This window comes from Mus caroli, unplaced genomic scaffold (assembly GCF_978045245.1).
Source record: "Mus caroli unplaced genomic scaffold, Mus_caroli_1 scaffold_19, whole genome shotgun sequence".
Classification (NCBI taxonomy): Eukaryota; Metazoa; Chordata; class Mammalia; order Rodentia; family Muridae; genus Mus; species Mus caroli.
In genome coordinates, this window is record NW_028227274.1 from 17,599,542 (window position 1) to 17,617,225 (window position 17,684).

The 17,684-nt window shown below is 38.2% G+C and overlaps 1 protein-coding gene across 1 annotated transcript in view; it reads left to right on the plus strand.

The window, feature by feature from the left end:
- Nucleotides 1-13,733, plus strand: part of LOC110284806 (desmoglein-1-beta) — a 32,779-nt gene extending 19,046 nt beyond the window's left edge. The window contains exons 8-15 of the mRNA XM_085833724.1: nt 275-460; nt 1,275-1,534; nt 1,840-1,979; nt 3,264-3,602; nt 8,853-8,989; nt 9,304-9,376; nt 11,391-11,599; nt 12,678-13,733. Of these exons, the coding sequence (XP_085689850.1) occupies nt 275-460; nt 1,275-1,534; nt 1,840-1,979; nt 3,264-3,602; nt 8,853-8,989; nt 9,304-9,376; nt 11,391-11,599; nt 12,678-13,733 (2,400 nt within the window). The remainder of the gene's footprint in view (nt 1-274; nt 461-1,274; nt 1,535-1,839; nt 1,980-3,263; nt 3,603-8,852; nt 8,990-9,303; nt 9,377-11,390; nt 11,600-12,677) is intronic.
- Nucleotides 13,734-17,684: the final 3,951 nt, after the last annotated feature.

The window sequence follows — 17,684 nt, forward strand, 5'->3', positions numbered from 1 at the left end:
AGGATTAGATTCCATGACTCTACATTCCTTACATACCAGTTCTTATAGGAACTCATTCAGTTTTCAGGTGCACCTGCTGTATTTGCTATCGACAACACCAGAGTAGACACACACTTTGTCTTCCATTGCTTTCACAGTGGGAAAAGTGGATTTGAACAAAGTATGCAATTATAAGCAGGGATGTTGTTTCTGAATGGTTAACCATGAACATGATAGAGACAATCTGGTACATGATCTCTCCTATGCTTTGCTGATACTTTGCCTCTTATTCCAGTATGACATCACAATTGAAGAAAACGCACTTCACTCCCAGCTAGTGCAGATCAGAGTCATTGATTTGGATGAAGAATTCTCAGACAACTGGAAGGCAATCATTTTCTTTATCTCTGGAAATGAGGGAAATTGGTTTGAAATAGAAATGAATGAAAGAACAAATGTAGGAACTCTGAAGGTGGTCAAGGTATGGTATAATTACCCTAAATCATTTGTTTTGCTGGTCTTTTCTATTTCACAACATCAAGTTAAAATGATATTAGCATTTTATAAATGAGTCTAGGAAATACCAAAATTTACTGTTCTTTAAAATTATGAAAAGTAAAAACAAACTTTCATATGAATGCATTGCTTTTATAATCTCAGGAAAACAAGAATTCAATATTTGAGACTATTTTTATCAATGCAATTCTTTCCAAACATCAGGTTTGGGGAAAGCATGTCTATATAAAAGGATTTCAAAAAACAAAGTATGATTAACCTTTAAAGTTAAGGTTTTATTTATATTAATGTAAAGAATTACATCATCATTTTAATTGCATTTAATTGCATTTTAATAAAGCTAGCTAAACCTTTAATGTATCTGATACACAGTCTGGTATAAAGAGAGCTACTGTGTCAGAAACATGAAATGTTGTCAGCTAACATAAAATGTCTTTGCACTGAAAATATTAATGAAATCATATGTGGAATTTAAGCAATTAACTGTTTGGTGAGCAATTAGAACTCTTGTCCCAAAAAGCTTCCAACCCTTTCAACAAAAGATGACAATTAGATTTTAGACAAAAGAGTACAATTAGATTTTCCCCCTTACTCTGCTTACATGTGACCTTGAACTTAGTTCCCAGCAAGTAAGACTGGACTGGGTAATCACGTGGATTTGTGTTCAACTACATAACTGAAACAAGAACATACTAAATGACTTTGAGTATTCTCAAAAGACTTCTGTGTCCTCAAAACTGTTTTCTTACAGTATGACTAATTATCTCTGTGTGTTCTAGCCCCTAGATTATGAAGCCGTGAAGAATCTACAACTTAGTATTGGTGTTCGAAATGTAGCTGAATTCCACCAGTCAATTCTTTCTCAATACAGACTCACAGCAACTATGGTCACTGTGACTGTGTTAAATGTCATCGAGGGCTCTGTGTTCCGTCCAGGTTCAAAGACATTTGTAGTAGACAGTAGAATGGAAGCAAATCACAGAGTGGGAGACTTTGTAGCTACAGACCTGGACACAGGTCGAGCTTCCACAAATGTTAGGTAAGAATGGCATTTTCCAACTAAAATGTTAACCTTAGGGGATGATGAGAAGGGAGAGGGAAAGAATGAAAGCAAGAACTGTTAGGGGGAAGGAAGGGAGCCAGTCAGGAGGATGGGAAGCATGAGGTGGGTGGGAGGGAAGGAGAATGAGCGAGCACAAAGTGGATTTGACAAAGTGTGTTTTCAGACACTTTATGAAAAGACAAAAGACACCCATAATTTTGTATACTAACCTTACAAACATAATATTAGAACTTCTTGATTTGAAAGACAGCTTTAATTTCTATTATTTCTTTTAAATACAGATATGAAATGGGAAATAACCCAGAGAACCTGCTGGTTGTTGACTCAAGAACAGGCATAATAACGTTAAGAAACAGAGTTACTATGGAACAATACCAAAGGCTTAATAAGAGATATGAAGGAACAGTGCTATCAATAGATGGTAAGAAATCAATTTCACTTCTAGAGGAAGCCAGGAATAAATATTCTAAAATAATTTAAACTGTTATTATTTTAATTATCCTCTTTTCAGGCTCCCTGTGGATAGAAGGATAAGGGGCAATATGGGAAAGGATTAGAAAAGGTATAGAGGAGGCAGGGAATAGAGGAGGTGGGGGCTGTGATTGGAATACAAGTAAATTTGAAAAGCTCCTTTTCAATAGAACTTGTCCTGCTGAACTGAGCACTGTATACTCAAACTGTCCTGTCCCATCATTTACTGCCTACTGGGTCCTAGAGGAGCCACCGCGCCCATTTACAACCCAGTCTTCTGCAAAATGGGAAAATACAATATATGCTGATAATGCCTTAAAAACAAAGAAAAGACAATAGTAAGACATGCAAAGCAGCATGAACGTCATTGAATGCCCTGTAAGGACAGATAACCAGACTTTGAATTATGTCTGTTCACATCTCCAGAGGTTTCATTTCCTCTATTCACCAAGTATGAACTGAGTCTTAACTAAATAAATGCTAGCCATTATGCCAGACTCTAAGGCTCTGTCAGTGAAAGGAACACTCATATCTATAGAAAAGCACGAAGCAAACTCAGTTCGTTTCCTTATTCCTATCTGATAATCCCACTGATAATCTTTGGGAAAGCACTAAATATAAAAGGCTGAACAGAGATGCTAACACCTGTGTTATTACCAGTTACTATTGAAAGCAGTATCAGCAGGTAACTAAGGAAGGAAACTATAGTCCATGTGATGTAAAATCATGTACCCACCATAAACTACGTGAATTAAAGATGTGCCAAGGCATGAAAAAGTGCATACAATTTAAAGTAAAATCTCAAAACCCATTTGAGGTAGGATGAACCATAAGATCATACCAATGTCTCATAAAAACAGGCAACATGGGCCGTATCACTAAGGACAACTGATACTGAAGGAATCTAGAAGGTTGTCCCTTAGGTATTGTTACTACGGGATAGCTTCGGGTTTTGTTTCACATCTTTCTGTATTTTGAATTTTTGAACCTAGATAAAATATCTAAGTGGCAACACTATTAACTATACAGTAAACATTTTTGCCAGTAATAATTTTAAGGTTAATTAACTGAGTAGAAGGTCTAAGAAGATAGATGAATTGGTGAAACAATTGCTTTCCAAGGATGAGAGTTTCCAGAACCCCCACAAGCGGCTGGCCATGGGGGACACTTGTAATCTGTTAATTGCTAGACTGTGTGTGGGCAGTAGTTTCTTCCACTGTCAACCTTGTTACAGATTCCCTTCAGAGGACCTGCACGGGGACAATCGTCATTGAACTTAGTGGCACTGGCTGGGTATCAGGTTCAGATGGTGATGGCAGTTCCAGTGGCAGTGGTGGTAATCGTGACCCAGTGACTAATGGATATCAAAGCACTTCCACTGTGGGCCCGCAACGTGTCACAGGATCAGGGGGAGTCACCTTAAGTGGTGGAGGCAGCGGAGTTAACAACACTCCCGGTAGGCAAAATCCCTTAGAGGAACCGGAACCGGAGCCCTTTGACATCACAGAAGACAACGTTCACCTCGGTCCTGCAGGCATCGGGCTGCTCATCATGGGGTTCCTAGTCTTAGGATGTAAGTGTTTCAATCCTACTTTTGACATGTGTCTCTCAAACAATATGGCAAAAGAAAGCAAACAGTCTATGTGTTCAGCTTAACAGTATGTGTCTGCAAACATTGCCTAACCAGTTGTTCCAAGTTTTGCTAATTGTTCTTGTTTACCTCACAGCACCGCTAGGTGAGGAGAGGTCCCACAAGTGAAGGCTATGGCACATCTGGGGCCACTACAGAAGCCTTAGTCATGGACAGAAAGACAAACATAGAGTCCAAGACATGTTCCTGGTGGAATTTAATGTTGCCCTAAATTATGACAGAAACTCAAGTGGAAAGTGGGGAGTACCTTGGTGCCTACACACTGTTACTAAGTTAATATGAACAATGACAATTGCAGCTAAGCATGGTGGCACACACCTACCATCTCAGCAGTTGGGAGGTTTCCTTTTTCAAATGTAGACTCATAAAATATTGGTAGTAAAGCAAGTTTCAAATACTTAATCAATTAACCACAAAATGTACATTGAAAGAACTCACATACAAAATTTTAAAATATTTTTCTACCTTCATTTCTCTCTGCTTAAATATATTCATTTTTATTTTTATGTGTCTAAGTGGTTTTGCCTACATGAATGTGAACATAAGCATGTGAATGTGGGCCTGGTCCACAAACTCCTTGCAACTGAAGCTGTGGATTGTTGTGAGTCACAGTGCAGATGCTGAGAACAGAATCTTAACCCTGTGACAGCACTTCACCACTCCACCAGCCCCTCCTCGTTGGTCTCTTAACAAGTGACTAGATACTACTTCACTAGGTTTTCTCTGACTTTAAGTAACCCACCTTTTGAAGCATTTCCTCAGCATACATCCATATAAACCACAAAGAAATATGAACACACTGAGAACATAGTCTAAAGTGGAGCACTTTCTCTAGAATGGAAAATACACTTCAAAAAATGAATGTTCTGTGTTAAATAACAGGAACTCCCCCATATTGGCTCATAACAAATAGAAATCAGAACCAGGAAATGTCCTATGAGAAAAATCATGAGTTTGAAATGGATTTTTCTCATCAAAATAAACCCAATCAAGAACGATGCAAGAGTACTAGCAAACTTGAGGAGCCCAGCGTGGGCTACGTGGAGCAGAGATGCTCCTCTACACTTTGTACTCAGGTCTATGCTTTATTAAAGCAAACTAAACACCAAAGAGTGATGACGATTGCTAGAAAGAACAGCTAGATTTCATTTTCACTTTCCCTAATATCAATGTCTATTATCAGACAGTGTGGCTAAAGAAGGCTTTCAATGTTGTATACAAGTCTTTGGGTCAATAACTTTACATTTAGTTTCTTTGCTCTATCTTACAGATTTCCCCCAAAAAGCAAAGCTAGTTGGGGATTTTTGGGTTTTGTTGTTGTTGTTGTTGTTGTTGTTGTTGTTGTTGTTGTTTTCCTTCTCTTATCTCTGTCTTCCCTCCTCTCTGCATTAACTTTTCCTTCAATTATTTACACATTCTTATTTCCTCTTTTCTTTCAGAATTATCTGGCCAGATTCTATTAAAATCTCAAACAGATTAGAAAGAAAAGACATTGCTAAAGTGTGATAATCTTTATATAAGGATTGTCTAAAGACAGATGTCTCTGTAGCAGAAAATAACGTTCCTAAGAATAACTGATAATTGAATGAGATTTTCCCTTAAAATACAGGAAGACAAATTTATGCAAACAAAAGTAAATGCAGGCAGGAAGGATCAGAACTGATGCCTGCCTTCAGTTTTCTTTAGTCTCTGCTGTTTCCTGGGTGATGATAGGGAAAAGAATCACCTATCTTTGTTGGGTTTTTTTTTATTCTTTATTTACATTTCAAATATTATCCCCTTTCCTAACTACCCCCTATCTCCACCCAACTCATTCCCCAGCCCACCCCCTCCGATTCCTGATGCTGGCATCCCCCTATACTGGGGCATAGAGCCTTCACAGGATCAAGGGCCTCTCCTCCCATTGAGGACCAATTAGGCCACCCTCTGCTACATATATAGCTAGAGCCACAAGTTCCACCATGTGTTTTCTTTGATTGATGGTTTAGTTCCAAGGAGCTCTGGAGGTACTGGTTAGTTCATATTGATGTTCCTTCTATGGGACTTCAGACTTCTTCAACTCCCTGGGTATTTTCTATGGCGCCTTCATTGGGGACCGAGTGCTCCATCCAATGGATGACTATGAGCATCCGTGTCTGTATTTGCCAGGCACTGGCAGAGCCTCTAAGGAGAGAGGTATATCATGCTCCTGTCAGCAAGCACTTGTTGGCATCCACAACAATATCTGAGTTTGGTGATTGTATATGGGGCAGATCCCCAGGTGGGGCAGTCTCTGGATGGTCATTCCTTCAGTGTCTCCTATACACTTTGTCTCTATAATTCCTTCAATGGGTACTTTGTTCCACATTCTAAGAAGGAACAAAGTATCCACACTTTGGTCTTCCTTCTTCTTGAGTTTCATGTGTTTTCCAAATTGTATCTTGGGTATTCTAAATTTCTGGACTAATATCCACTTATCAGTGAGTACATATCATGTGTGTTCTTTTGTGATTGGGTTACATCACTCAGGATGATAGCCTCTAGATCCATCCATTTGCCTAAGAATTTCATAAATTCATTGTTTTTCATAGCTGAGTAGTACTCCATTGTGTAAATGTACCACATTTTCTGTATCCATTCTTCTGTTAAAGGAAATCTGAGTTCTTTCCAGCTTCTGGCTATTATAAATAAGGCTGCTATGAACATAGTGGAGCATATGTCCTTATTACAAGTTGGAGCATCTTCTAAGAATATGCCCAGGAGAGGTATTGCTGGATCTTCCAGTAGTACTATGTTCAGTTTTCTGAGGAACCACCAGACTGATTTCCAGAGTGGTTGTACCAGCTTGCAATGCCACCAGCAATGGAGGAGTGTTCCTCTTTCTCCACATCCTCATCCGCATCTGCTGTCACCTGATTTTCTGATCTTAGCCATTCTGACTGGTGTGAGGTGAAATCTCAGGGTTGTTTTGATTTGCATTTTCCTGATGATTAAGGATGTTGAACATTTTTTTCAGGTGCTTCTCCAACATATGTATTCCTCAGTTGAGACTGTTTTGTTTAGTTCTATACCCCATTTCTCTCTTTTTTGTTTTTTAAGATTTATTTATCATTATATATAAGTACACTGTAGCTGTCTTCAGATGTGCCAGAAGAGGGCATCAGATCTCATTACAGGTGGTTGCAAGCCACCATGTGGTTGCTGGGATTTGAACTCATGACCTTTGGAAGAGCAGTCAGTGCTCTTACCCACTGAGCCATTTCTCCAACCCCTATACCCCATTTCTTAATAGGGTTATTTGATTTTCTGGAGTCCAGCTTCTTGAGTTCTTTATATATATATATATTGGATATTATATATATACATATATATATGTATGTAGATATATATATATTTATATATATATATATATATATATATATATATATATATATATATATATATATATATATTGGATATTAGTCCCCTATCAGATTTAGGATTGGTAAAGATCCTTTCCCAAACTGTTGGTGGCCTTTTTGTCTTATTGACAGTGTCTTTTGCCTTACAGAAGCTTTACAATTTTCTGAATCCCTTTTGTCGATTCTTGATCTTACAGCACAAGCCATTGCTGTTCTTTTCAGGAATTTTTCCCCTGTGCCCATATCTTCGAAGCTTTCTCCTCCCCACTTTCTCTTCTATAAGTTGCAGTGTCTCTGGTTTTATGTGGAGTTCCTTGATCCACTTAGACTTGAGCTTTTTACAAGGAGATAAGAATGGATCAAATCACATTCTTCTACATGATAACCACCAGTTAAGCCAGCACATTTTTTTAAGTGCTCTCTTTTTTCCACCAGATCATTTTAGATCCCTTGTCAAAGATCAAGTGACCATAGGTGTGTGGGTATATTTCTGGGTTTTCAATTCTATTCTGTTGATCTCCCTGTTTGTCGTTGTACTAGTACCATGCAGTTTTTATCACAATTGCTCTGTAGTACAGCTTGAGGTCAGGCATGGTGATTCCACCAGAGGTTCTTTTATTGCTGAGAAGAGTTTTTGCTATCCTAGATTTTTTGTTATTCCAGATGAATTTGCAAATTGCCCTTTCTAACTCAGTGAAAAATTGAGTTGGAATTTTGATTGGGATTGCATTGAATCTATAGATTGCTTTCGGCAAGATAGCTATTTTTACTATATTAATCCTGGCAATCTATGAGCATGGGAGATCTTTTCATCTTCTGAGATCTTTGATTTCTTTCTTCAGAGACTTGAAGTCCTTATTATATAGATCTTTCACTTCCTTAGTTAGAGTCACACCCAGATATTTTATATTATTTGTGACTATTATGGAATGTGTTTTTCCCTAATTTCTTTCTCAGCCTGTTTATCCTTTGTGAGGAGAAAGGCCACTGATTTGTTTGAGTTAATTTTATATCCAGCTACTGCACTGAAGCTGATTATCAGGTTTAGGAGTTCTCTGGTGGAATTTTTGGGGTCACTTATATATACTGTCGTATCATCTGCAAATAGTGATATTTTGACTTCTTCCTTTCCAATTTGTATTCCCTTGATCTCCTTTTGTTATCTAATTGCTCTGGCTAGGACTTCAAGTGCTATATTGAATAGGTAGGGAGAAAGTGAGCGTCCTTATCTAGTCCCTGATTTTAGTGGGATTGCTTCAAGTTTCTCTCCATTTAGTTTGATGTTGGCTACTGGTTTGCTGTATATTGCTTTTATTAAGTTTAGGTATGGGGCTTGAATTCCTGATCTTTCCAAGACTTTTATCATGAATGGGTGTTGGACTTTGTCTAATGCTTTCTCAGCTTCTAAGGAGATGATCATGTGGTTTTTGTCTTTGAGTTTGTTTATAAGGTGGATTACATTGATGGATTTCCAAATATTAAACCATCCCTGCATCCCAGGGATGAAGCCTACTTGATCGATGGATGATCATTGTGATGAAGAATCACCTATCTTAATTTACGATTTTTTTTTTATAATTTCAACACTAAAAAGCAAATTAAAATTCATGGCAGTCTAGTGTTTCTACGTTCGTTATTTATGGGCATCCAATCAATATTAATTGGTTGTCCTGGTATATTAAATAGCAATTTTAAACTCAGACAGCTCAGGAATTCTCATTTAGCCAGTGAGAATCAGAGTGTTTTCTTTCAACATTGTGCACTGCTAACCCCTTACCCCTCTCTCCTTCAGTGGTTCCATTCCTGCTGATCTGCTGTGATTGTGGAGGGGCCCCTGGTGGTGGAGCTGGATTTGAACCTGTTCCAGAATGTTCTGATGGAGCAATTCACACGTGGGCCGTAGAAGGGCCACAGCCTGAACCCCACAATGTAAGTGCTAAGTCCAAGAATGAGATTTGGGGACTCACCAAAATTCTGTCTCCACAGGTGCCCTACAATGATAAAAATTACACTATCTGTAGTTCTTGGGTAGCTAGGAAGGAAAGGAAGAGGGTCAAATGTACCTCAAAACTCAGTAGAGGTCACCAGGCAAGACAAAAATGAGATTCAACTTTTAAGTTGAATGCAAAATGATCCTAATAGTCTTCTTTTAGGAATTCTGTGGTAATTTTAGAATAAAACTATACAAGTAGAGGAAGAAAAGGCTCATTACAAATGGGAAAATGTTGTCTTTTGTCTTTTAGGGGATAACCACCATCTGTGTGCCACAAATGCCACCTGGTAATGCCAATGTTATAGAATATATTGACAACTCAGGTAAGAAAAAGACAACTTTCCAACAGTAGGACAGCCTACTGAAACTGATCTGATAGGCTGTATATTTTATTTTTGTTTGTGAGCCTACGTATCCTTTAACAGCTGAGTGAATTCTCCAGCCTACATATGTATATTTTAAAATCTTCCTTGATCAAAAGAAAGAAGCCTCAATCAGACTCTCTATGAATAGAAGTACCAAAATACAGTCATGAATTGTCTCACAGAAAAAATACTATATTTCTGTGTGTATATATGTGCATATGCGTATTTGTGTGTGTGCGCATGTGTGTGTATATGTGAGTGTGTGTGAGTATGTGTATATAAAAACTTATCCCACATTTTATTCAGTTTTTTTTTAACATTAGTGACACTTTTTACAGAGAAAACTATGTCTTTTCTTACTGTAAGTGTAACCATTGACATATAAAACATTTGTTTAAATTCTTAAATTGAAAACAAATAGACAAAACACTTTCAAAAACTCCCAAAGTGTTCAGCCAAGGTTGTACATACACTGCGGAGTTTCTCTTTGCTTAGTCTTAACAACGGGTATATACAGTTATCTTGAACCAAACATCTAGATTAACTCCCAAGCAGAAGCCAGGAAGCTACTGCTGTAATAAAAAATAAAAAGAAAAAAAGAAAAAAGAAAAGAAAAGAAAAGAAAAGAAAAGAAAAGAAAAGAAAAGAAAAGAAAAGAAAAGAAAAGAAAAGAAAAAAATTCTATCAGTAGAAATAGTCTTACTGTTTTACTTTTAAAAAAGAAAAAAAGAAATGTTCCTTGTTTTCTCTGTTTTCTCTTAGTCTTTTTAGCAATTATTTTTTAAATTAGTTATGTTTTTATTTTGTGTGTACGAGACTTTGTCTCTTTGTATATCTGTGCACAGTGTGTGTGTGCCGCCCTTGGAGGCCAGAAGAGAGCATCAGATGCTCTGGAGCTGGACTTACAGACAGTTGTGTGCTGCTATGTGGGTGCCAGGTAGCAAACCCTTGTTCTCTGCAGCAGCAGCAGCAAGTGCTGCTTTTAACCACTGAGCCATCTCTCCAGCCCCTATAGAATTACCTTTCTACTTAGAACACTCTAAAACACACCAGACATAGAAAAGTTTCTATTTTGTAGAATTGGATTCAATAGTCTGTATTTCTTCTGTATGACAAATCACTGTTCCCATTTCTCTTCCTGATGTGCCCATTTTTCTTAGTGGTGCCAATATTTGCCCATGCAGAAAACAGAAAGTCACTGAGTCACATGCCAGCCCCCATTAGTCTGCAGTTGATTCCTGAGAAATGTCAGCTCATCAAAACCACCAATAGTTATCTATGCATTGATTCTCTCCTTAAGTCTATGAAGTTTCACACAAATCCTAAAGTAGCATGAAAGGCATCAGGAAAATCGAAATATGAAATGTGTTTCCCCAGACTCAAAGAAGAATGCTGTGCCCTAGGCATCTGCCCTGCTGTGCACCCTGCTTCTGCTCACCACCATCAATTTCATTTCCTTTTATTTCACTTCCTCAGCATTTAGTATGCTTCTTCCCCTCTCATGACCAAGTGTTTCCCCAAGATGAATCCAGCAACCTTTTTTTCTCATTGTAGCTATTACCTTTGTCTGAAATTCAGTGGCTTTTATGCATTCTACAGGAGTCCATGCACATCCAGAAATACATCAAAAGGATGCTGATACTATTGTTTAACTTTTAGAATTGGAGCTACTTAACTCAACTTAAATCAGTTTGAGATCCAACTATTCCACCCACAGTTTTTATTATCTCTCCTCCCTTCTTTTGGCACTTCACATAGAAGGTCTTTCAGCAGATGATTAAAATTAGCAAGCTGGTAATATTATTTTGTCTTTCTTAATATTGTTTTGAATTGAATATTTTGATTATCCATCCTTTGTGCATCATAGCCATCTCTTTTATACTCACAATGCTTGAATAAAGAAACTAAACATGACACTTTTTAGCTTATACCACACTAGAAAAATTACTTTTGATGGGTTCAATGTTTGTAGGAGTTTATACAAATGAATATTGTGGCAGAGAAATGCAAGATCTGGGAGGAGGAGAAAGAACCACAGGATTTGAACTAATGGATGGAGTTAAAACATCAGCTGCACCTGAGATATGCCAAGAATATTCAGGAACATTAAGAAGAAATTCAATGAGAGAATGTAGAGATGGGGGTCTCAACATGAATTTCATGGAAAGTTACTTCTGCCAGGTAAGGCTTTTAGCCACATATTTTCCTCTCCATCCACGTCATTCCAAGCTCTCACCAGTTCCCACCACGGCCCTGCCAAGCTATTCTTCAAGATCAACTGTCCCTGTTTGTTGGTCAATGTTTCTGAAGCTCTAATTCAAGTATTTTCCTCTCCCAGTTAAACACTGCCTTAGGCACTATTTTATTTGTAATTTGAAGTCCAAATTCATGATTCAGGAGCCACCTTAACAGCTCCATCTCCCCCTCAGCACCAACCTACTTACTTTATCCACAAAAGACTACTTACCTCTGGCCTCTAGCTATTCTGGTCCACTGGACAGTGTTTTGTTGTGCAGTTTGGTTGTTCTATGGATGTTGTTCCCCATTCTTCCTCTCTCATACACATTTCTAGCCACCCTTCACGAGTCAATTCAAATACCCGACCTCTTTGAAGCTTTAGAAGTTACTTCTCTCATTCAGAATAAAATGCAAGTTTATTTCATACTTTGATGGGTTGTTTTTAAAATACAATTTATAAATTGAAAATTAAGAGGAATTTATTATACTTTTATATCTAGCAATTTTATTTCTAACCCATACATTCTTTAGAAGATATTGACAAGTAAAACCTGAATCCAGAATAAAATTGTTCTGTCTTACCAAAAACCATCAAAACCCCATCCATCTTGCCTCAATGAAAGAAAATGCAATGTGAGTGACCCCATCCATCAACTCTAAATATCCCTTTTGGAGCAAAAAACAGTCCTTCCACCAGATCTATTTTGCACATTACTTTTATTTATCTCCAAAATCACTGATAAGAAAGCTCATGTGTGGATTTTTATCTATGATTTTGTGTTCAAAGTGCACTATTTTAAGCAAGTTTACCTAAAGAAAATTTTAAAGATCAAATTCATTGGAATTATAGCTAAGATAACTTCAAATTGAACTCTTTCAAGGATATATGAAATCAATTTTAAACCAATTCTAGTAAATATCAGAATTGAATAATAATTATTCAATTAAATAGATACATTCATCTAATCATAAAAAGATATTGTTTCACTTTGTTGAATAATCTTTATTCTGTACTAATTAGAAAGCCTACGCTTATGCGGATGAAGATGAAGGACGTCCATCCAATGATTGTTTGCTCATCTATGACATCGAAGGTGTGGGTTCCCCTGCAGGCTCCGTGGGCTGTTGCAGTTTCATTGGAGAAGATCTAGATGAGAGCTTCCTGGATACCTTGGGGCCCAAGTTTAAGAAGTTGGCAGATATCAGCCTGGGAAAAGAAATAGACTCATACCCAGATCCTGATCCTTCTTGGCCTCCTCAGAGCACTGAACCGATGTGTCCCCAAAGTACAGAGCCCCTGGGTAGTGGACACCCACCCATCTCCCCACATTTTGGCAGGACCACAGTAATTTCTGAGAATGTCTACCCTTCTGGCCCTGGAGTACAGCATCCTATGCCAATTCCTGATCCTCTGGGCTATGGTAATGTCACTGTAAGGGAGTCCTATGCCACCTCTGGCACTCTGAAACCCTCTGTCCACTTTCATGATAACCAGCAGACTTCAAATGTGGTGGTGACAGAGAGGGTGGTGGGCCCCGTCCCTGATGCTGATTTGCATGGCATGTTAGAGATACCTGACTTAAGAGGTGGAGCAAATGTTATAGTGACAGAAAGGGTAATAGCACCAGGCTCAAGTCTACCCACTTCTCTAGCCATTCCTAACCCTCGAGAGACCTCGAATGTAGTTGTGACAGAAAGAGTGATCCGACCAACCTCGGGCATGATAGGCAACCTGAGCATGCCCCCTGAGTTATCAAGTGCCCACAACGTGACTGTGACAGAGAGAGTGGTTTCCGGTGCTGGTATGAGTGGAATTGCTGGCACTGCTGCGTTAGGTGGGGTTGGAGGCGTAGGCAGCAGTGGCATTGTTAGCACCACCATGGGTGCTGGTGGCATGGGTCTGAGTGGAGCTGGAGTAGGTGATGGTGGCACTGGGCTGAGCATGGGAGGGACAGCCACTATTGGCCACATGAGGAGTGCCTCTGACCATCACTTTAGTCAGACAGTTGGGTCTGCCTCCCCCAGCATGGCTCGAAGTCGAATCACAAAGTACAGTACGGTACAATATAGCAAGTAGTCATGGCCCCAGAGTATTGTTCACCACCATCTCAGTGACTTACATCCAACTCCTGCCCCCAAATCTAACAGTGCAATTTATGATGCAGAGCAGGCTATGGGAGACCTGTGGAGTAAGGAAGAGCCACAGTGATAGTAACCATGGAAACATCACCATGGGGAAGAGTGCTCCCTAGCATTGGTAAACGTTTTTTCTTTTTTCTTTTTTTCCGTTTTCTTTTTCTTTTTTCCTTTTTTTTTTTTTTTCTGATTTTTCAAGACAGGGTTTCTCTGTATAGCCCTGGCTGTCCTGGAACTCACTTTGTAGATCTCGAACTCAGAAATCCACCTGGCTCTGCCTCCTGAGTCCTGGGATCAAAGGCTTGCGCCACCACGCCCGGCTTGTAAACTTTTTCTTATATTAACACTAATGAAATCATGAAAGTGAACTTGAGGTACAATCTTATCTGTGGCTATGTGGTCCACAGGGTTGTTTTTGGTTTTAGGTTTTTAATGTTGCCCTGTAGGGTATCAGCAGCATGTTGAATAAATAAAATGTGGCTACATACAAGCACTGGCTTTAAGTGGCAATCAGAAGAATTCTTATTGCTGTTCAGAGATTAACAAAAAAGGTTTGAATATGTAGCTTGAGCTCACATAGGTGAGGAAAATCTGACATTTCCTTCCCATATGCCTTGTCTGTTTCACAGGGAATACAAATTAAAAATCATTCCACAGATTCAGGCTAAGGTTAATAAAATTCTAACTACATAGCTATGTACATAAGATACCAGTTATTATTACTGTGACAACTTCCAATCTACATTGGATTGAATCGTTTTCAAATTAAGAAATATGTCCTGGTAGAAGAATTCATAGACAGTAACAATATTGTGAGACTCGTTTGGCACAAACTGAGACTGAATCTCAAGATGTGGTTTTAGTTAGGTCTCCTGTGGAGTTGGGAACTTTCCTGGCTCCCACTGTGTTTCGTGGGTGTGACTCTGAAGAATATTGCTTACTGGGTGGATGAAGGGCACCGTGCTCATTTTTGCCTTTACCATGGTAGTTGAAGGGAGAGTTGCAAATGACACATGACATGGCTGCCCTCACAAGTGTTAAATCTCCTCCCAAGTACAGACAGGACAGTATTATCTCTTCAGTCTAAGCAGTAGGTCATACTCGTTTCTGTGCAGCTCTTTAGGGCATACATGCATAGTTAAGATAATGTACCTAAGCTGAGCTGTTGGGAAGAAGCTCACAGTATGGCTAAGCATTTGGGGTAATTTTCCAGGGGGTTCTGAGGGAGGGGAACTATTTTTAGAACATGAAAACTGTCTTAAGTGGGAAATGTTAGAAAATAATTGTCAGTAAAGGAAAACCATATGATGAGATCTAGTTGAGATTAGTGTCATCATTTGAATGACCCTCCGCTGCCATTTGGAAGTGATTAAACAACCCTTTACTAGAATTGATGTTACTTTAGAAAGAATGATGTAGTTACTAGACAAGGCCATTCCTGATCTAAAATGTGTTATGCACACAACTTTGAGGTTTCTCTTTGATTTGTTAATAATGTCTTGGCTTCTAAGCATTCTAACTTAAAGACAGTTTACAAGTTATAGTATGATATATTTTTCTAGCCTCGTAATTTAGTAATGTGCTATTTATGATGTGTTGTTTCTGTACTTTTGCCAATTGTGTTCCCCGGTTTAAAACCTCTCAGAAGAATCAAAGCCTTCGAGGTAACAAGTACATTTACTATTGCAGGGTAGAAGAATCTTTTCTTACTTTTAAATCAATGTTAAAATAAGCTCACTAAAGTAGAATCCTATACATATGTGGCAAAATAGGAACATGGAAAATACTGGTCCTGAGTTGTGAATTATGTACAGCTTTTAAAGATGTGTTCATACGCTGCCTATTCATTTCTCAGGGTGTCACAGAATCACAACATTTATCAAAGACCAGGAATGATTTTGATTATTCCAGCAAGAGCTAATTTGTTCTATATTGCAGTGGATATGGCAAATATTTTAAAGGCCACAATATATCCAATTTTAACTGTACAGAACATGTACAATCTTGTTAACATGTAGCAAGCCAAAATGCAGAGGCAGAAATAAAGTCACTTATGGGAGTCTTTCTTTTATTGTGTTCTAAATGTAGGGTAATGCATTGAGGATATGGTTTGGGTATTGGTTTTTGTTTTTCTGGGTTTTTTATTTTTAGAGATAAACTCAAAAGGTATTTGTTGAAATATACTTGAAGATGCCTAGGTTTGAAAGTTTTGAACAGATAGAAATAAAATAGTTTTCCTTCCTTCCTTTGTTCATTCATTCATCTAAAGGCAAGTGTACTTGTTGCCCTAATGTGCTATACTCTGGCTATATCTTTGCTTCGATGCCTGATGAATCCCAAATATTTTTTTCATTCCCTAACAAGTGGCAATATGGCAATCTTTAATAAATGTGATCAACATTCATCAGTTATATAAGACCTGGGAAAATAAAACTTTAAATGAAGAATGTGTTTTCCTTCTTCCTTGGACAGTTAACTTCAGATCAAACTATTTCTTTTGGGACTGTACAATGGGCCCTGTTTAGTCCTGCATTTTACAATGCTGTTTTTAAAAAACACATCATTGCATCACTGAAAGGCCATTGCTCATATCGCATCACTGAAAGGCAGTTGTCCATGAATAACCTTTGGGTATGGGGTAAAATATGGGGTTCCACCAGTGGCCATTGGACTGTGAGAAGTCACGGGATCTTGCTCTGGGGGTTAGGAAAGGGCACAGTCTGGGGTTCCACGGACTTACCTGAGTCAGGCTCCAACTCTCAGGTATCACATACCACTGGGCACTGCACAAGAGCTGGTTCTGGAGTCCCTGGGCCCCATGGAGGACATCCCACACAAGCTGTATGTCTCAGAAGAGCTGAGAAAAAAGTGGGGACCCTCAGGTGAAAATAAATCTTAAATCAACACACTTTTAACCAAAGGAAAAGGTAAATAGTACCATTATGTTATTCATATGTGTTTTGAAAATAAAGCAAAATACAACATCTGGCTTTCTAAAAGTGAAGCCTATAGAGACAGAATCAAATGTGTCAAAAATCTTTTATTGTTAAGTATAAACCAAATAACACACTCACTGATTTTGACATCTTACTCTTGAAATGTCTGTTGTGTGCTCTCTGCCTCCATGTGCAGTGTCATGTGACTCAATGTAATGTACTGACAGAATTTTAATCATGCATCTTCAAAAATTACACTTCTATATTGAGTGGATGTTTTCACATTTATTTCTGAATTCATGCCAAGACTTGGTTGACAACCAATATGCCTTACGTGACTTTAGTAGAACCTTTAAAACATTATAGTCTCAAAAAAAAAATTATAGTCTCTTTTGGAAAGACATAAGATATCCAAGTAAACTCTCAAGTTCTTATCACACTTTTCCATGTTTTTGATAAGTCCCAATCCTTGAGGTAGTTCTGGTATTTGTAGTTCCCACTGCACACAGCCCTGGGATGTTCAAAATGTAGCTCTCATGCCCATGAAACTCAATCTGCCTTCTGCCTCAAGATTTTTCAATTTGTGTTAGAATGAAGCTTGAGTATATCAACCAAGTACTTTGAAATGCTGAATAGTTTATTGTTTAATTTCTCCATATTCCTTCCATTTTAGTTGTATTTGCATAAACATTCAATAACCAAAATTTACTTAACTTATTTTTCTTAGTTTCCCAAGCATTTTAAATTCTCATAGTCACATTTTGCAGTGTTTAAAGCCAAGATGCTTCCTTTCTATCTGAACATTTGGGGGCAGTTTGGCTGCTAGTTCCTTGCTTTATCATCTGTTGACTATTTTAAGACAGTTTGTAATTTCTGAATAGTTGTGTTTCTAACAATAAAATAATTGACATTCTTTGACTCTCCTTGTAGAATTAGTAATTAAGTAAGTAAGCAAG